Below are 21,417 nucleotides of genomic sequence, written 5' to 3'. Positions count from 1 at the left end.
TCTATATTAAAAATAATTATTCTCAGCAATAAAACATGTTCTGAATCTTTCTAATCAAAACTCTTTCCATGAACCTTGAGTCCCGGGTTAGAGACTCAGGAAGCTGAGAGAAGGCTGTTGCTTGACTGTGCTCTGCTCTGCTCTTTATTCATCCTGAGATGGCAGCCCACAATCTCTAAACATGAGGACTCACCTCTATTAAGCCTCCCTAGAAACACCTTCACAGGCGTATCCAGAAGGTTGTCTCCTAGGTAATTTAAAACTTGCCAACGTGACAATCATTTAGAAACATTTCCAGAATGTGACATCTTTGTGCCCCCTGAGATACAGTATTCCTAAAACATTGTATAGGTTTTTAATCACTTTGCAAAGAGGATACACACATAGATTCTATGTAGAATGTATAGATAAAAACATCGTGGGAAAGCACAGTTTTATAGGTGTTAAAAATTGTAGGTGTAACTTCCAAAACACTAATAAAGATGTGACCCAGAGCTCCCAGAGTAGCAAAAGGAATATAGATCTTAAAAAATAGATTAAATCCCAGCACTTGGGAGACAGTGGGAGATATGTCTCTGAATTAATGTCCATCCTGGTCTACAAAGTGAGTTCCAGGCCAGCCAGGGGGGCATAGTGAGACCTTGTCTTTAAAAATAAATGCAATAATCCAACAGATGACCAAGGCAGTTAAAAGAAGCACAGAGCAGGATGGCGAAAACAATTTTGACTATATAATTCATCACAAATATATCGAGATTTATTCTCCACTTAAATGTCTAGTATAGTGGTATATGTCTTTAATCCCAGCACTCAGGAGGCAGAGGGGCAGAGGGGCAGAGGGGCAGAGGCAGGTGGACTCCTGTGAGCTCAAGGATAGCCTAGTCTACATATCAAGTTTCAGGCCACTAAAGGCTAAATAGGAAGACAACAAAACAAAAACAAACCAAACAGAAACAGACAAAGCAAAGGAACAAACAATAGACTATCAGGTTGAATGGGAAGAGAGAGACTGTAGAGAGAATATCTTGAATATTGTATGGATGCATCACCTGTCAATTAAAAAAACCTTGGCCATATAGCTAGACTCTTCTCTAACTAAATATAACTTAAGATAACACATTTAGTTTAATCCACATTTACTACGTGTCTGGCTACCTGTGCTCAGGTACCATGTATCTGTCTCCTCACATCTTCCCGGGTGGCTTTTCCACCTGGCTCTATCCCAGAATTCTTTCTCCTTCTGGATGACCCACCTCCTATTTCCTGCATAAGCCATAGGCCATAGGCTTGTTAATTGACCAATCAGGGATAGCTTGAGGGGCAGCATCACGTGGTGTGCTGAGGATCTCCTTTCCCTGAGGTAGCCAGGGCCAGTGTTTAGCATTACAGTACATATCAACAGACCAAACCTCAACAAGAGACTGTCAAGATGAATGAAATAAGTCCTCCTCCCATAAACTTCCAAAAGAAGGAAGAGTAAACAAAAGATAAGGATAAGATGAAGACTACAACAAGATTTCAAGGAAATTATTAATAATAAACAAGTGACTTAGATTGTCCTCTTGTGAACTTATAAATTTAAAAAGAGAATCTAAAAAGAAAATAATTTGGAAGATGTTGATATATTTATTAAAGAATGATATAAGCCTTTAGTATGCATGCCAATGATTTCAGTAAGATTACAAGTATGATGTACTAACTTACAGAATGTTCTGAGCCCAGCAAATGAAAACCATGTGTTGTTCTCAACACATATGGTGCAGGGTTTTGTTTTGTTTTGTTTACAATGAATGCACTGTAATACAATGATGCTAGGTCCCAGGAAAAGTCAGGCAGTTCTAGGATTTAATATTGTCTTTGCCCACAAAATGTTCAAATAAATAATAATTAAAAAATGTTAAAAGGTACAACTTTTAACTAGAAAGGTAAAAAGAATGCTCAAAAACATAACACTGGTTAAAGAGCAAATTACAATACCATTACAAAATACTGCTTAGGAGAACTGGTAAATCAGGGTAAATAGTACTTAGAGGATTGTATACCCTTTCACATAATCACTCTTTACAAAGGAGATTGTAACAAGGTGCAGTAGGCTGGCTAGCCTGCTCTCTCAGCCTTCTAGAAGACAAAAGCAGGAAGATCAGGAGTTTAAGGATAGCCTTGGCTATATAACAAATTTGAAGCCAACTTGGGATACAGCAGTGCTTATCTTAAATAAATCAAAGATGGCTAGGGAGAGAAAGTGTTGAAAGCCAACAAGCTATAAACACTGACACTATCTAGCTAGTAAAAGAATCACAAAGTAACAAAGCTAAACAAAATATATATAAAAAAAATTCCAAAGTCTGCGAACTACAATTTTATATTCAAATATTTTCTGTGTAGAAAAAAAGTGGGAAAAATGCAAAACAAATAATGAATTATTTAATAAATAACTATGTAACACTAAACAAAGTATGTCATAATAAAAATAACGAAAAGTGGGGTGCAAATACAGCCAGATCATGGTCTAGGAGGGCAAAATGAGCAAGTTTATTCCCAAAACAGTCGTAAATAAAAATGGAAACATTTTTAGAAAAAAAAATAGTAAAAGTTCTTTAATAAGAAACAAAGCTGAGTGACCCCTCTCCTCCCTGCCCCTCCCTCTTCTCACAGAGAGCACTGCCTGCCAAGAAAGCTAGACCATATGGTTAAAGGGAAGTCTTGCTGCTTTATCTTTGTAGTCCTGGCTGCCAGGGATCTCATTCTGTAGCTGAGCCCAGCCTCTGCTTCCCCAGGGCTGGAATCAAAGGTCTGTGCTGCCTCTATGGCTGCTGCCACCACCACTGGCTTAAGCACTTCCAATTCATCTTTTGTGGCCACCACACTGGCTGCTTCCAACCCTGCCATAGTCAACATTGTATCATTTTATTACAATAATTAGGTAGATGACCACTAAAGGGCAGTTATAAACAGCAGACATAATTAATGGGAAATTGTGGAAGCACAACAAGAATGCTTGCAAGACAAGGGGACCTCCTGGTCATCCATTATACTCTGTATTATATTCAGGGGATGGTTCGTTTTAACGATCAAAACCTAGCCTCGGCTGGGAAGGAAGTTCCCATTCACTCAGTGAGGAGCAGTCTAGAGTAGGTTGGCCCTGGACATGCTTCTGAGGGAATTTGTTTAAAAACTGGGTTGTTAGAAAGCCCCCCCCCCCCATATGTGTGAGGCCATTTCATAGGTTGGGCCCTAGTCTGAACGAATGAGTGAGGGAACTAGCTGATCACTGGTGAGCGCATCCATCACATCACTGCCCTCTGTTCTTGTCTGTGGATGCCATGTTACTAGCTGCTTAAGTTCCTGGTGCCTCGACTTCCCAGCAATGATGGGCTCTGAGAGAAACTGTGAGCCAAATAAACTCCACCCCCCCCCCCGCCCCCAAGTTTCTTCTGTCATGCTATTATCACACCAACAGAAAGCAAAGGTAAACTTAGCGATAGTTTAGATTAGTAGTTCTCAACCTTCCTAATGCAGTGACTCTCTAACACAGTTCCTCGTGTTGTGGTGACCCCCTAACCATAAAAATAATTTTTTGTTATTGCATAACTGTAATCTTGCTACTGTTATGAATTGTAATGTAAATATCTGATATCTGACCCTTGTGAAAGGGTCTTTGGTCCTGACCCACATGTTGAGATATGCTGGTTTAGATACTTGCAATAGTTTAAAAACAAAACAGGATTAGGTGTGGGGCCACTAGTAATCTGTCCCCACACTTCTTCAGCCCTGTGCCAAACTCCATTGACAGACCTTGGCAACCATGACCCCCTGCCCTTGTCCCTTGTCCCTTGTCCGTGGGCCTAGTGGGCACTACTAAGTGGATGTCTCGAGGCGCGGAGCTTACATCTGACCCTGTGTACCTAAAGCAAGACAAAGGAGGAAGGGGACAGATGCCTCCCGGCCCTCTTCTCGGAAGGCTCTAGAGCTCTGAGCGCCCCCGCATTCCACCGCTTTGTGCGAAGGGGCGAACCCCGCGGGACACGGCGTGGAGCTGCCGGCCCCTCCCGTGAGTCGCCCTGGCCGCCCGCGCCGCACCCACTTCCTCTTTCCCTTCCGCGCGCCAGCCAACCGCTCGCCAAAAATTCCTGTCACTTCTGACAGGAAGCGGGGAGGCCGCGCCGGGGCGACCAGCATCGCATCTCCGCCGCGACCCCGGACCCGGTCGTCTGCAGGGTCCCGCCTGCGCCTGGGCCCCAGCCCCGCCCGGTTCTCCACCCCCGGCTCGGCCCAGTCCTCTGTCCCCGCCTCGGCCGCGGTCCGCCCGGTCCTCCTTCCCGGTCCCTGCCGCTCGGCCCTCCGTCCCCGCCCGGCTCAGTCCTCGGTCGCTCCGTCGCCCGATCTTCAGCCACCGCGCAGCCAGGTCCTCCGTCGCGGTGGCGGCCGGGTCCTCGGGCGCGAGCCCGCCATGGAGGTGGAGGAGGCGTTCCAGGCGGTGGGCGAGATGGGCCTCTATCAGATGTACTTGTGCTTCCTGCTGGCTGTGCTGCTGCAGGTGAGTCCCCGGCTCCCCGCGGCCCCCGGGGCGCTCTCAGCTCAGGCTGGCCCCAGGTGTGGCGCGAGAGCGCAGGGAGGGAGGGGGCGGGCGGGCGCCGCGCGGTGGCGGGCCAGCCACTGAGCTCTCCCAGGCTGTCACCCAGAGCCTGGCACTGACACTTCGCCACCAGAGCTAGTTGAAAGATGAAACCCATTACCCGGGATCAAAAGGATTCGGCACCCTAACCCCTTACAGAGTGAGACAGAGAAAGCATGGACAACCTGCCCACAAAAGATCAGGTCTAGCTAGTATGGCCTCCTTCAGCCCTCTCTGAGATTGAGGGAGGCTTCCTATTAAAGGGGCTTTCCATCCACGGGAATTTATTTCTCTCTAGTTAAAGTTCTACTGGGTTATTAAGCTCCGAGGCCAGCTTTGGTCTAGGGAAATGATACCATCCACACAGTGTGGTTCATTGTATTGAATTCTCAGAAACCAGCTGCACACCTCAACCTAAAACTCTTGATTTTAGGAGTCCTTGGGCTCTTTAAGAGGTTCATTCTTGTAGTCCTAGCACTATGGAAACTGAGGCAGGAGAAGGATGGCTCTTCTTCTAGGCAAATTCAAAGCCAGCCTGAGCAGCTCAGATTGTCCCTAGGAAGCAGGTCAGTCAGTGGTAAAGCCCTAGATGTGCAAGGCTCTGGGTTTGATCCCTACCACCAGGGCCAGAAAATGAAGCTAGCTCCCTGTCCCGGAGGCTTGCAATCCTGGGATGAAGTGGTCTGTGACACTGACACTGTGAGGCTGACAGCTGAGCTAAGTAAGTTAAGGTATTATTGCAAGGGAAGTACTGGCTGGCCGCGGTTATAACCAGAGCCCACAAGTTGCTTCAACGTTGTGTTGATGCTGCAGCAGGAAGAGAGGCAGTAAGGTAAAACTTAATCTACTGATTCTCTTTCCCCATTAAAATCTTCAGTTGACTTCAGCACCAGGCAGAACATCGGTTCAAGTGGTGATACTTGGAAGCCTTTCTCTTAGCAGAGTAAGAATTAGTATAGAGAAATAGAACTGCAACTGCAATGTCTGGTCTTCATGTATAATGGTTTCTTTGACAATATTCCATCTAACCAGGAGTTCCAAGTATATATCCCCTCTCCTGGCAATCCTTTTGGCCACTTCTCTGCTCCACTTCTTGTGTTAGCATCTTATTTGCCTAGCCAGGTGGTTGCCAACTTAGAATCAAATCTTGAGTGTGGCACTGAGAAGGCCAGTATTCTGGGTCAGGACCTGTTAACTTTCCTGGGCTTTTATCACCTCGTTGCCAGCTGGAGATGCAGGGCCTTGCGCTTTTTATACGAGAGCTTTACTGCTGACCTACACCTTCTTCCCCTCCCTCCCATGCTTTTATTAATGGCTGACCTAGTTCATTGTAGTTTGTTAAGGAAGAGTTCCAAGCCCATGATCTTTTTGCTCAGCAACTGTTGGTTGATTTATGGTCACCATTTGCCAAGTTTTCAAGTGTTATTGGCAATGGATGGTTGTTTATCTTGTAGGTGTGGGCTGTATGGGTTGCCGTGTCCCTGCCTCCACCTGAGTTCCACGGGAAGACGACTTTATAATTCGATGTGTCTGAAAGGATAGCTGATTCTTCTGAAGTCCCTGCTGTGGAGAAGTGATGAGGGTCACACCGTAGCGTTATTGAAGACCTTACTGTACTATAGTCTAAGTCCAGCCCATTGCAATAGAAGAGTTCAGCCATGGAGAGAACCTGCCGTTCTCACTGCCTGCATCCGCAGTGAAAAAGATGCCTCTGATCACAGGCTTAAACACGTGCAAGAAGTCAGAGCAGATGAAGGAAGACCCAGATGAAGGAGCAGTTGCAGGCCCAGCTGCTGTACTGCTTGACCAATACTTGACAGGGGACATGGAACACCGAAGCACCCACCCCAACATTTTGAGCACAAAACCAAAAAGAGCTGCCTTTCACATTCACACCCCCTCCCTAGATCTTGCTTACAAATATTTTTGTAGGTCATCTTAGACAAGAATATCCCAGGCTACACTTGAGTTTGTAATATTAAGTGCATCTTTAATAGTTCCATCTGCTAAAGGATAGCTGTATTGATAACAGATTGTACTTTTATGTTGATTTACTTAATTTTTTAAATTTTTTTGTTGTTGTTATTGTTGTTGTTGTTGTTTTTCCAAGACAGGGTTTCTTTGTGTAGTCTTGGCTATCCTGGAACTCACTCTGTAGATCAGGCAGACCTCGAACTCAGAAATCCGCCTGCCTCTGCCTCCCAAGCACTGGGATTAAAGGTGTGCGCCACCACCGCCCGGCCCAAAAAAAATTTTGAATTGAGGGCTGGTGAGCTAGCTCAGCCAGGTATGGTGTCTGGTGCCAAGCCTGAAGACCTGAGTTCAATTCCCTGGACCCACGTGGTAGAAGGAGAGAACCAGATTGTCCCACAACTTATCCTTTGACCTCCACACCCCACCCCCAGCAGTGGATAAAATTTTAGAAGTTGAATTGATTTAGAAGAAACTAATGAGTAAAAGCATAAGGGAAATAGACCTAGAGCGCTTTTAGAACATCCCATGGCAGAGTTTGGAAGGAACTGAGTTCTGGGGTATTTTCATGGCACCCTAAGAAGTGTGCTCTCTGCTCTCCCTCCTGACCGCTATTGCTTTTAAGCACTCCTTCCCCTAAGTTTTAATTCACCCCTGAGCAGCCTCTCTGCAATTATACAAGTATGTCATACACTTCTTCCCCAATGTCCTCTCTGTGCTCTTATGAGCTTCATCTGGCTTGCAGGAGAGAAATGGGTACTGATAAAAGATTTTTCTAGGATCTTAGTAAGTAGGATTAAAAAAAAATGAATCAGCCAGGCGTGGTGGCACATGCCTTTAATCCCAGCACTGGGGAGGCGGAGGCAGACAGATTTCTGAGTTCGAGGCCATCCTGGTCTACAAAGTGAGTTCCAGGATAGCCAGGGCTATACAGAGAAACCCTGTCTCGAAAAACCAAAAAAAAAAATAAAAAATAAAAAAAAAATAAAAAAATCATTGTTTTGTTTGTGCCCTGGCTGGCCTCAGACTCACAGAGATCCTACTGCCTCTGCTCCCTAAGTGTTGTGATTAAAGGCCTGCCCTACCATGCCTGGCCCAAAACTGCTGGGTTTGATTGTCTTTCTGCTGTACTGTTGTGGAAAGAATCAGTTTAAACATACATATGATGTGCTGTTGCCATAGTGGTACAAAGAGGCCTTAGATAGTGCATGAATGTAACTTTACAGCTCTTTAGAAAGTTAGTGTTTAACTCTATCCATAGTTATACAAAGTTCGATTTCCCTCAGTGAGAAATACACCCCAACCAATGCCTTGCAAAGGAAGGAAGGAGATTGGGGTTTGCTGCAGCCTGCAGAAAGATGAGCAGCTGAACTTGAAGCTTAGGTTTAGAGAGAAACCTGAAGGTAATTTTCGATAGAAAAACACTGGTGCAGAAGCAGAGAATAGCTCCTATCTCTGCTTCCTTGTGTATCGGGTGCGGCTGGAGAGATGGCTCAGTCCTTGCTGATCTTACAGGGAAAAGTTGTCTATGTCATACTGGAATAAGTAAAGAGAGGCTGCTGTGGGTGTTGCAAAGCTTGGGGGAAGGAATTCTTAACATAAACGATAGCCCAGTCAGAGGCGGGAGATCAGATAGCACGTGTCTTAGGGTTCCATGGAAATAACCTAAAGCGAACTCAGTTTCTTCCAAACTCCATAGTGTGATGTTTCTGGACCTGAGTTTGTTTCCCAGAACCCTATCAAGCAGCCTACAACTACCTGCAGCCAGTTCCAGAGGCCCCCACAACCTCTTCTGTTCTCCACTGACACATACACACACACACACACACACACACACACACACACACCATGTGGCATACATTCACAAAGACACATACACAATACACTACATTAAAACAAATGAGCGAACCCCTATACCCCTTAATCACGATCTGCCTATTAAAGTTTGGGAAGCCCTGGTACATATTGTTCCTACAGTATTGTACAAGCTTGCTGTTCAGTAGAGAAGTATTCCACTGGACCCTCTAGAGAGGCTAGTTAGATGGGAGTGCATTAGACAGAGGCATACATTAATATCCAGTTGTACTGCAAGAAGAAAAGAAGTTTAGAGATGTGTAGCTAAGCATGGTAAGTCATACCTGAGTGGTGAGTGCAGAAAGCTTGAATGCAAACTAGAGAGCAACTGGGTTATAGGAAAATACTCCTGCACCCATTAGTATGTTTTGACCAGGAGAGTTTATTGAGTTCAGGAGACTGAGCTGGTGATACAATGTAGATGGATTAGAACAGAGAGACAAGGCACCAGTCCTTTAGAATGTGTGTGTCCCGCATTTAAAACCCCTCAAATACATCCTTATCAGTAAGACACTCACTCAATAACCAAGAGTGCTCACATGCTCCAGACACGGCATGTGGGTTTGTTTTCACGACTACGGGCTTACTCACAGAGTGTTTCTGGTTGACCAGTTAAACAATCGAGTCCTAAGTGCATAAAGGACTAATAGCAATGCCGGCAATGAAATCAACTTTGATTTTTGTTCCTTATGTTCCCTTGAAAAAGATCTGTCCATAGAGTTAGGTGACCCCACTCTCATCTTGCTGTTGCTGTTACAGGAAACCTTGAATGGTTTTTAATTGCTCTGTATCTTGTTCCAACTCACAAAGTAAACATCAGACTTAACCATGACTTCACAGTGCAGGGTTGTGATGGTTTCCCCAGACACATTATGAAAGCCCATAATGGTGTTACTACAAAATTACTTTAGAAACCTTCACTTTCAGAAACAAATTTTCAATACCCTTGGGTCATTTTTATAATTTTAATTACACTGGGGCGGGTGGGGATGGGGCTGGAAGGGGAGTCCAGCCATCTGGGGCACTTGTTCTTCCCTGGAGCTGGAGCCAAAGGAGATAATGATTTATCTAAGATGCTGTTAGTTCCACACAGAAGGAGACTAGACAGTGGTTTCTCATTGTGGCTTTAAAGTCCATCTGCTGATAGGTGTGATTTCATTAGACAAAAATGTGGGTGCATGCATACATGGTATATGCAGAGTGGTAGTAAACGATGAGAGGCCACTTTGGTTCTTTGGGGGACAGAAGGGGATGTAAACTGTGTCACGGTCAAAATGGCGAACCAAGAAAAAGCACCTGCATGTTCTGGGTGGGTGGTACATCCCATGGATGGTTGTGTCATCTTTGACTTCATATGACCATGTAACCCCAGGATGTGCCTCTTGAAAGGAAGACTGACATTTCATGGGCTTTGAACCTTACCTCTCTGACCTAATCTCATGGTGCCTTGTGTAACATTTATTACACAACATGGCTGCTACCTGCCTACTGTGTCTCCCTGATGAGTAAGAAAACCAAGCATGATCATGGGCTGGCACTGCATAGAAGAGTTCCACATGTTAGCCTCTCTGTTAGCATAAAAATGATGAACACATATGTATTAAGGACCTTGAATGTGTGTGTGTATGTCGCATCATGCACACTCATGCTTGTCCATAAAGGGGCCAAGGAGACGTTGTGAGAGGGGAGAGAAGGGAGAGAGGATGAAGAGTGTGTGTTATTTATTCTTACTGATGGCTAGGGATGAAGTGAGCGCACACTGCTTCCCAAGGCTGATTAACTGGATTCCACCACCCATTCATTTTGAACTGCTTTCCCAAAATTGTATACATACCAAGGACTGTGTGACCGTCAGGATGAGGCAAAACTCAGATGAGAGGACCCCTTAGGGCATTTCCTCTTTCATCTGGAATATTGCTTGTCCTAGAACAATCCAGGTAAAAACATTATGCGCTAACATGCATTCAACAGAAACCTAGACTTGGAATGGCACATAGCTAACATTATAAAACCATGTGCTATTATTACTAGTGTCCTCCTTGGTCATTTATTCATCCCCTTGTTGAGTGTGGGGACCCTGGCTTATTTACTTTGGAAGCCCAAAGATGAATCAGACATAACAAATGTACATGAACAGAACTTCTGGGCCATTGGAGAGGAAGCTGAGTCAGAAAGGAAGCAGGTAAAAGAAGCAGACTTTCAGAGAATGAGAGCATTCTAACGATGCTGACAGGAGATGGTGCCTCCAGGGGAAGGAGCAGAACACACAGAGGTAGAAGGGGGGATGGTTAGAGAGGGAACGTGGCTGGTTTGTTTTGCCTGATGAAAGGCTGTGCTTTGAGTCATCTCCTGCATTCCCTTGGCCCATGTTTTTCATTTCTTTATACCCATCAATTAAATTTCAGCAGATTGTAATCAGAGGGGCAGTTACTAAGTGGATGAAAGTGGCTTCGTAATTATAGCTACTGCTAGATATGTAATCTATTTGTTCTTGTGATTATTAAGGTTTTTATTTTTATAAGCTGATTGCCTCCTCTTCTAAAATGTCCTTAATAGCATGCAAATAAGGTCCAGGAAATATGCAAGCCTAGGAACAGATTTTCCTTTCACCTTATCAGAAATCTGACAGCTTATGGACCCACGGTACCTTTGCCCTTCTCCCAGAAGGTCCACAGTCCATCAACTCAAAATAGCCTTGTGCCCCATCAGCCTTACCAAGAGGGAAGAAATCACAACCCAAGTTTTGCATTCGTTTCTGATACTAGTCACAAAATGTCATGACTTCTTTCTCTTTCCATAACTAATTCCATCACCTGTCACTGATGAGTGGCTATGCTGTTGGCTCTTCTATTTATCTGCTTAGCTGAACATACCCCTGCAGAACGGTGTGGAAAGAGCCCCCAGGGCTGGAGAGATGGCTCAGCCGTTAAGAGCACTGACTGCTCTTCCGGAGGTCCTAAGTTCAAATCCCAGCAACCACATGGTAGCCACAACCATCTGTAATGAGATCTGATGCCCTCTTCTGGTGTGTCTGAAGACAGCTAAAGTGTACTCACATATAGGAAATAAATAAATCTTAAAAAAAAAAAAAAAAAAAAGAGCCCCCAGCTAGAGTTTTCGGTGGTCAGAAGAGGAATCTTCTGCCACACTCCCTGTTTCCATGTGCCTAGTCAGCCCTCACGGCCACACAATGATAGAAATCACATGCTTTGTATCTTTTAGACACTTAGCTTGTTTATTTTAAGACCAAGTTCAAAGTTAACAGGGATCTTATTTCCTTAAAATAAGATCTTCTTAACATGCAGACTAATTACGTGCTTTCTTAGTGAATGTTAAATCTGAAATAATCATTCAACGATGAGAGCTAACACAAACAGATGTCCATATCAGTCAAGTCTGATAGGGATCAACACCCACAAACCCAGCCTCGAGAAGCCACAAGACGGAGAGCAGTCAGCAGATGGCATATCAATTGCTGCTGTATTTTTTCTTCGTTAGTGGACAGTTATGGTTAGAGCAAACAAAGATTAAACATAGCTACAAATTGCAACCTGAATATGCCTGAGATTTTGAAGCTTTTTAAGTCTTACAAGTTGTATGCCACATTTTAAAACAATGCCTTTATATCATGAATCCAAAGCCAAGAGCCTCCAGACTCCCAGTAACATGTTTTTTTTTGTTTGTTTGTTTGTTTTTTTGGTTTTTTTTTTTTTTGAGCTGAAAACACTGTGCTGAGAAGAAAATAACTGGAATATCAATCTTTTAAACCAGAGCCAGCAATGTGGGCCTTACGCCAGTGCTGGACAATATCACACAAAGCCCACAGCATCAGACACATTGCAGCTATGGAAGGAAAACTGTCTAAGGAAGTAGAGTGCTCCGTGAGTGCACTGCTGATGGCCCTCTCATAACATGGGTGCTTTTTCATTTTTTTTTTCTTCCTGGCTTCTGATGTGGTCCATTTCTGTAGCCCAAACAAAACACAACACAACACAACACAACACAGAAGCAAGAACCAGCCCCCCCCCACAACTCTCCTTTTCACTTCTCCCTCTTCCTCCTCCTCTCTTCTTCCTCTTCCCCCTCTTCTTCTTTGATTATTTGTTTTTACTTTATGTGTGTTCATGTTTTTGTTTGCATGTGTACTACATGCATGCCTGGTGCCCATGAGTATGGGATTCTCTGGAACTGGAGTAATGGATGGTTGTAAGGTGCCATGTGGGTGCTGGGAATGACCCCTGGTCCTCTGGAAGAAGAGCTGGGGCTCTTGACTGCTGAGCCATCTCTCCAGCCCTTTCCCCCTTCCCTCTCTTCTTTGTCCTTTTCTCCTCTGTTTTCGTGAGTAAGCTCAGCAGGCATTTCTAGCTATCTTGAACTCACTGTGTAACCAAGGACGACCTTGGACTTTGGATCCTTCTGCCTCCACTTCCTAAGTGCTGGGACTGTGGAAGGGAGGCAGCGTGCATGGTTTAGGCAGTGCTAGGCCAGCCCTCGACCAGCTGAGCTTCATCCCCAGCCCAACCACTATATCTATCATGGTTAGCAGGCTTCCCTTGTTTTCTACGCTCATGTGCCTGTCTGCAGCGTTTGATTCTGTGTGTTTACTTCCAGCTTTATGTGGCCACAGAAGCCATCCTCATTGCACTGATTGGAGCTACACCAGCATACCACTGGGACATGGCCGATCTCCTGCCCAACCAGAGCCACAGCAACCAGACTTTGGGCAAAGGCCAGGCCTTCGGGGACTGGCTGCTGACCGCCAATGGCAGTGAGATCCATAAGCACGTGCATTTCAGCAACAGTTTCACCTCTATTGCCTCTGAGGTAAGCAGGCCACCAAACGGGTCAGGGGACAAAGGGTTATCAATTCTGAAAGAGCCTGCGCTGACTGTAGAGTCCTTTACACAGTGAATGACAAGCCATGTAAAGCAAGAGCGTGCAAGCAAGCAGTCTATCCTGAAGACCCAGGACACATTGGCTGCACAGGATAAAGTACAGATGGTTTCCCTGCTGTAAGCAGGGGACCTGTTCTGTGAGGCCGCTGCTGACCAAGAGACTCTGGTGCTGCAGAGCCAACCAGAGATGAAGCAGCTGAAAACCATCTACTGAGAGCAGCATTAAGAAATCATGCTTCGATGGTCTTTGTATGTCTGTGGCCCAGCAGCAGCAATGGTAACTGCCCACCACGAGCCTCTTAATGAGACAATTAGCATCGTTGATTGTTTGCTAGACTAGACATTGTGATATTTTATAGGTTTGTCTTACTCACTCAGAGTAATTTTGGGGGGTGGGGACAGGCTGTTTTCTGGGGTGGGGGTTGGCTGTTTGTTCATTTGACTGATGGAGAAACTGAGACTCCGAGGTCAAGCTTAACTCATAATGACAGTGTTGGTATTTGAACCTAGATTGGTCTTAACTTGGAAGTCCGCGCTCTTCATTCTGATTCCAAGAAGGAACATATCGTCTGCCCCCAGACTAGGGTGTACGTCTCTGAGGTTCTTTTGGACTGGCAGCAGTAGCCTAATATTTTTTTGCCCTTGTTTGTGAATAATTTCCATCTGAGAGAGCTGTGACTACCGCTCAGAGGTCATATGCTCGCCTATTACATATGAGGCTTTCAGTTCTATCTTCACTGGGGGAGGGGAGGAGTGATGGAAACTAACTGATTTAAACAAAAGGCCAGCCCTTAGCTTCCCGTGGTTTCATCTGTTGCTTCTGCAGTGCTGTTGCTGTCCGTGGTTTTCAGCCATTTTAAAGTTGTACACACCAGTGTTTTCATACTAAGTATTCCAGTATTTCCTGAGGACAGTAACATTCTCTCACAAAGAGGAGAATTATGACCACAAGTTTAAGAGAGGAATATCACCTACACCTCGGTTACCAACTTAACAGATCGATACCTAGCTGGGATTTGTGTTCCATCCACATGTGGTTGTGTCATGTGATTAATACTTCCCACAACAGGATTGCTTTTCTCTTCTAAATATGTCGGATCTAATCCAGGATCCTCTATTACGATTAGTTGTCCTGAGCTGCTCAGGGTCTTGTGACCGTTCACTTTCCTGGTCTTTGTGACTCCGTTTTTAGACAATCCATGCTCTTCCTTGCAGGCTTAGAGTTTTCAAAACCTACTTTTTAGTGAGGGACCTTAAATGCTTCAACCTCCCTTATAGCCCACCAACCAAAGCCATGGGAGGAGGAAGATGGCTAGTAGATCAAGGGGGAAGTGGACTGTTTAGAAGTAGTTCTTTGGGGTGATTCCAATCTTCATGGTCAGAAGTCCAGTCCATTAGCACGAATCTGCAGCAGTAGTCCAACTCGAGTCAGAGCAGAGTCTCTATCCAGGGGAAACCTCGAGGCTCTGCCGATGGCCATGAGTCCACAGAAGCTGAAAGAAGCTGCCGGAATATAACCAGAAGTTCTTTGGTGTCTTTCTCTTTACAAAGTCACGACAAGCAAAAACCAGCAAAGCAAGCCAGCCTAAGGAAGCTCAGCAAAGGGAACCCATGCCCGAGTGCCGTCCACTGTCTGTTGGGCTAGACTTACACTCTTTCCAAACATCGAGTGCTCTCAAGTCCACTCCAGCAAAACATCACAAGCCCTTTCACCAGACAGCTTCCAGAAAAACACCACAGGTCTGTTCTCAGCAAAGCATCCTTTCTCGTATCTGCTTCACCAACACATCTTCCAGAAAAAGATCACATGACACAACCAAGTCTCCAATGAAACCAGAAATTCCCACTTCACCTCCCCTTTTTAAAAACTGAAATATTGTCTATGTTGCATTAGTCTTATGTGTCCTGTCTCGGGCCAGTTATCTCTGCTTTAATGATATTGACGTCATATCTTCCAGGCATCATCTGAGTTCCCCTACTCCATGTACAGCTACTGTTTCATTTTTAATAAGTGAGAAGACTATGGGGACTGACTTTCAGATTATAGTCACTGTTGTTTATCAGATCTCCATGCACAGCTTAGGGGCCACCCATGATTCTTGTGTGATCCAGTATAGATGATGCTCATAGTGGCCAAATGATTAGGTCTTGACTCAGCGCACCCTCCACATGCGAGGCCTGGAGCCTGCTTCCGTCTGTAAGCTGCCGTCTTTTCCCTTTCCCCGTGTGTCTGTTTACTTGATCTATATATCTATCAAAAGTATGTCTGTGAAGATCTCTCTCTAGTGATTTATAGATTATTACAGCCCTTAATTATTTTACTACCTAAATTATCCCCCAGTTTATCAACGGAGTGCCCTTTTTATATTTAATTTAAAATTTAATTGAAAATAGCCGTGAATTTACATGCAGTCACAAGAAATAATACAGAAAACTCCATATTACCCTCTGCCCAGTCTCCCCATCAATAACATCTCCCCAAACCATTTGATGACACCTCAGCTGATGACAGCTGACTGCTGACATTGCTGCGGCATCTCTTGCTGGCCTTTAGAGCGGTCCTGCTTCTCTCCATGGCTCACCCTTGTATAGCTCCTCCTAGACGTTTTCTCCTAAACTTCAACGTTCAGGAGATGTCACTTGAAGAATCGTATAAAGACCTGGCTCTTATTGCTGGAGACTTTGGTGGTTCACCTTCCCCACCCAGCATAATTCTCTGCCGACTGACTGGCCTAGGCCTGGATTATTGCAGCTGTCACTAAGCTTGGGGAGGAACGGGTTGATTCTTCTTGCTTGCTTGTTTTCCAAGTTAATATATTTTTTCATTTCTTTTCCATTTGCACATAAGTTTTACATAATAAAGCTGCACACGGTAATTTTGTCTGTATAAATATCTGGGTGATTTTTTTTTCTCATTAGTAGTAGCCTTTAGCCTATATATGCGTCTACTGGCATCTTTAGCAGGCACAGCTTTGTTGCGGAATGGTTTCGGGCTTCACCAATCACAAGCCTGAGTGAGAACAGCTGCAGCTTGGGCAGGGTTCCCTGACGCTTGCCATGGCTGAAGCAAAGTCTTTCTAAGCAGGGGTAATTTTGCTTGGTCATGACTTGAACACGGCCTCTTGGAGGGTTGTAGCTTCAGCATCCATTGTGGTTGTAGTTCTTTCTACCTGAAATGTTCCAAGCAGTAGGGTGACCATGATGCTGGTCTGGCTGGGTGTCCATAAGTGACTGCCTCACTGGAAGTTTCGGGCTCAAGGGAAACTGACAGCATCACCCTAACCAGCTTAGTATATTTGAAAGAAAAAGCAGCACTACTGGGTGCTTACAGGAACACTAACATTTTTTAACAGTACTTGGCAGTGCTTGCTGAGAGCTTGGGTCCTTCTGCCTGTCTCACTTTCGACCTGCTGGCTTCGCCACATCTAGTCTTGAACACGAGGCTGGAGAAAGTGGGGAACGCTCCGCTGTGTCATTTCTTGAGATCTAGGATCCCTAGGTGGATTTTTTTCCTACTTGTCAGAGTCATCTTGTGTTTGTTTCATGTGTAATATTCAGCAGTGTTTGGGGGGAGAGTTGGAAACATGTTTCTACCTTGTCTTTGCCTTGTGCCTTTACCCTTAGAAAGTAGACATCCTCCTGGGTCATTTTGATTTTTAAAAGTACTTGAGACACCTTTGTTGAGGGATAGGGATGTGCCCCAATAGTAGAACTCTTGGCTAACATGCACAAGGGCCTGGTTCAAGCCCCCTGCCCACATACCCAAGAGTTAGGGAGAAGAAAATGGGGAGGGAGAGAGAAGGTATATTTGTCTGTCTGTCTGTCTGCCTATGTGTCTGTGTGTCTTTGACTTAATATATTGCAGGTTATCTTTCAGCTCCATATCTAAGCTGTGGTAACAGTCATCTTTCTAGGAAAGCCTGGTTCCGTTTAGTCTCCCCTAGGAGTGTGAAGTGGGCTAGAGCTGTAGATCCATTCTTTAAAAAGTCTATCATCACACTGTAATGCAAGTGAGTCTTAGACCAAAGTCTGCTACACTTGTAAACAGTTCTCCACCTAATTCTCACCAGCAGAGAAGCTCACGGTAAACTTTCTTGCAGGCTTGAGAATCCTGGCACTTTCCTTCTCGGAGCTAGCCTGAACCCTATTTGTCCTCCCCTCCCACAAGCACCAGACAAGAGACGATTCCAGAGTTCAGATAGTTCAGGACTGAAATGGGGTCACGCCAGTAGGTAAAGAGTACAGACGACTGCACTGCCCATCTCAGAAGCTGCTGCACACAAAGTGTAGGGAGCGTGGTCCAAATACACTGAGCTACTCTGTGTATTCCAAATCCATCAGTTAACCACCTGCAGCCCTTTCTTCCTTGATTATCTTGCGGTTCTGGGGATTGAACCTAGGGCCTTGCATATGCTAAGCAAGTGTTCTACCACAGCTGTCTTCATATCTTTCTTTTTACTTTTTATTTTGAGACAGGATCTCACTAGATTTCCCTGCCCATTCTCGAACTCACTCTAGTCCAGGCTGGCTACTGCTCCAGCCTTGCAAGCAGTTGGGACTATAGGCCAGGGAGAATGGGACCTCAGTGATACCTGGGTAGACTATCCCACGGAATCCATTAAATATTTTAATTTAGGTAATAGAGCTACACTTTGCTTCAGCACTGCAGGCATACAGCCTATTGTAGTAGAATTGAGTGAAATTAATACTAATGAGATGAATAATTAGAAGCCCTTCTATGACTGGAAGGATACCTTTATTAACCAGTGTTCATTGAGCGACTACTACTTGTCTCATGACTGAAAGGACTCCCTCCATAGTAGGGGGAGAGCTTTTAGACCCTCCACTTCGGGGCAGCGGGACTAGGCCATCAGTCTCGTCAGGCCCTGTGCTCATCCTCTGGAGGCTCCCAGCAAACAGTGCTCCACAACTGACTGAGACCAGACAGAAAGGGGAGTTATCAAGTGGGAGCTCAGAGAGCTACCTTGACAGAGACAGAGGTGGTTGGTGATGGAGAAATGGAATTAAGTGGCTTCCCCAGCAAGTGCATCCCTGAGGGCAAATAACTAAAGGGCTCAGATGGGCCTTGTCTTTCTACTACCTGTGTCTGGCCCACTGGAGTGTGTTTGTAAGTCACCGTCTCTCTCACCATCTGTCTGCCGGTCTGCATCTGTGTCGGCTTCTTCCTCCCCCCCCCACCCCACCCCCAATCCCCTCACTGCTTCTCTTGTCTCTGGCATCCTGGCTCCAGTTTTCTCCATCACTGCATTCTACAAGCTGAGTTCCCTATTCTCTTCCTGTCGCATCCACCCCGACCAGCAGGAAAGACACAACACCACGCTGTCCTTCTTCAAGCAGGTTTATTCAGGAACACTTCCCATTGCAATGCAGGAACCCTCAAATACCCTACTGACTCCTCCCAATCACCCCAGTCACATAAAGGCAGTCCATTGGTTCACAGCAAGTGACGACGCCTCAGGTGAGCTGACGAGGCATGGCGTCTTCACAGTGCAGGCAGCTGGGATGTGGCTAAGTCTGAGGTAATGAAGAAGTCCGGCACAGGTCATAAGACCTGGCAGCCATCCTGGGCACCATCTTGGGGCGGCACCTGCTCCTCACATCTTCCATGGGACACTTTCCTGTTATAAGTTCTCTGACTTGCTGGGCCTGATGGTGCATTCCTTTAATCCCCAATACCACCAGAGAATCAAACAAGAGAGGGCTGCTGGTATTAAGGAGGCAGAGATGGGTAGATGGCTATGAGTTCAAGATTAGCCTGGTCTACACAGTGAGTTCCAGGCCTGCCAGAGTTACATACTGAGACCCTATTTTCTGTTCTCTCCTTGTGCTTCTCTGTTTCTATCTCTCATCCTCTCTTCCTCCCTGTCCCTTTCTATCTCTTCCTGCAATGCTTGTCTGTCTCTCTCATTCTCACTGGTACTACTTGGATGCCCACAACTGGGTATATATGCTATATCATTTATCTTGGTTATAGGTCTGTAATTACTTTCTTTCTGGGGCAGAAAGGCACATAAAGGCTATGTTCCTTTCTTACCTGAGCATCAATATTCCACCTTCAGAGTTATAATGCAAGGAGCAAATTACCCTGCATAGAGTGAGCCTGCACCTCCAGCATTCCTCTGGTGTATCTAGACCTAAGGTGGGAGAGGGATGCTCTGCTGCACAGTTGGGTAATGTCAATGTGTAACCCTCTACAGGATGTCTGGAGTCATGACTATCTATGGAATGTCTCAACTTTTAACCAGTTGCCTCAGACTGAGTAGGTCCATGATGCTTTGCAAGGCTGGCCATGGCCTGTCTGCTTTGTTTATAATGTAGTACAGGTGGCAACACTGTCCACTACTGGGACAGAAATCCATTTACTCTTACAGACCACTCAGCTGTGGCGAGACTGTTCATTCTTTGCTCCAAGCTTGTAGGTAGAAAGGTGAACCTCCAGAAGGTTTCATGGGTAGAAGAGACAATGGGGAGGCAGACAATGTGACTGCCTTTCAGAGCTCATGGGTAAGAGGCTGTCTACCATAGGCTTTCCATAGCCCAATAGCCCTAGTGTGTAAATCAACAATGGAATGAGAATGGTCCCCGTAGGCACGTATTTCTTAGTGCTTGGTCCCAGTTGATGGAACTGCTTTGGAAGGATTTGGAGGTGTGGCCTTATTGGAGAGGTATACACTGGAGGATGGCCTTTCAGGTTTCAGAGGCTGGTGCTATTCCAGGTTAGCTCTCTCTGCTTCCTACTTGATGATCAAGGTGTGAGCTCTCAGCTACTGGTCCAATGCTTGCCTACTGCCGTGCTCCCCACCATCACTGACATGAACTCAGCCTCTGAAACTATAAGCGCTAAATAAACTTTTTCTTCTCTAAGCTATCTTGGTTGTGGTATCTTATCACAGCAGTACAAAAAATAACTAGACAGATATCAAGGAGTTTACCCTAAACCATATCCCAGATAAGCTGCTCTCCTGGGGTCCAGTGATTCCATATTCTTTCCATTACAGAGTGGTTTCCAAACACTTTTCCATATAAACCTTAGTTTTAAAGCATGTCCTGCATAGACTGTCATATTTAAGATGTTTTATTTTAATTTTTTAATATATAGGTGTATGTGTATCTAGTGTGTGTGTGCGTGAGAGCCGGTGCCTGTAGAGGCAGAGGCAGAGAATCAGAGGCAGAGAATCAGAGGCAGAGGCAGAGGCAGAGGCAGAGGCAGAGGCAGAGGCGCAGAGGCAGAGGCGCAGAGGTGCAGAGGCGCGCAGAGGCGCGCAGAGGCGCGCAGAGGCGCGCAGAGGCGCGCAGAGGCGCGCAGAGGCGGGCAGAGAGAGAGGGGCAGAGAGAGAGGGGCAGAGAGAGAGGGGCAGAGAGAGAGGGGCAGAGAGAGAGGGGCAGAGAGAGAGGGGCAGAGAGAGAGGGGCAGAGAGAGAGGGGCAGAGAGAGAGGGGCAGAGAGAGAGGGGCAGAGGGGCGCAGAGGGGCGCAGAGGGGCGCAGAGGGGCGCAGAGGGGCGCAGAGGGGGGCAGAGGGGGGCAGAGGGGGGCAGAGGGGGGCAGAGGGGGGCAGAGGGGCAGAGGGGCAGAGGGGCAGAGGGGCAGAGAGAGAGGCGCAGAGGCAGAGAGAGAGGCGCAGAGGCAGAGAGAGAGGCGCAGAGGCAGAGAGAGAGGCGCAGAGGCAGAGAGAGAGGCGCAGAGGCAGAGAGAGAGGTGCAGAGGCATTGGATGCCCTGGGGCTGGAGTAGCTGGAGCTGGGTAGCTGTGAGCTGCCCAATGTGCATGGGAATCAAACCCAGGCCCCCAACAAAAGCAGCATGCGTTTTTAACTGCTGAGGCCATTGATCCATCCCTATCATATCCAAGAGCAGGGACTTTGCTGTTGTCCTTGAAGAGAGGGCTAAGCTGAGCTCTGCCTCTCCAGAAGCCCTTGTTTGGAAACTGTGACCAGCCACTCAGTCTCCTGAGCTGTGTATTAACTTCACTGAAGTGGCAAGAAGTGAGGAATGAAGTGAGGGCAGTTTGGTGATAGTGCATTCAAGCAAGGTGACTATGGGGAGACTGTGGGACACACACAT

At 46.0% G+C, this 21,417-nt stretch overlaps 1 protein-coding gene across 2 annotated transcripts in view; it reads left to right on the top strand.

The window, feature by feature from the left end:
• The first annotated feature begins 348 nt into the window (after nucleotides 1-348).
• Nucleotides 349-21,417, top strand: part of Slc22a15 (solute carrier family 22 (organic anion/cation transporter), member 15) — a 73,778-nt gene continuing 52,709 nt past the window's right edge. The window contains exons 1-2 of one of the 2 annotated variants that reach the window (XR_001783691.2): nucleotides 349-4,537; nucleotides 13,052-13,264. Coding sequence is in view for 1 of the 2 variants with exons in the window: in NM_001039371.2 (NP_001034460.2) it covers nucleotides 4,451-4,537; nucleotides 13,052-13,264 (300 nt within the window). In the remaining variant the exon portion in view is untranslated. The remainder of the gene's footprint in view (nucleotides 4,538-13,051; nucleotides 13,265-21,417) is intronic. The other variant, NM_001039371.2, reaches the window with a different exon arrangement.

Source organism: Mus musculus, chromosome 3 (genome assembly GCF_000001635.26).
Source record: "Mus musculus strain C57BL/6J chromosome 3, GRCm38.p6 C57BL/6J".
Classification (NCBI taxonomy): Eukaryota; Metazoa; Chordata; class Mammalia; order Rodentia; family Muridae; genus Mus; species Mus musculus.
This window is presented reverse-complemented; position numbering and strand designations above follow the sequence as displayed.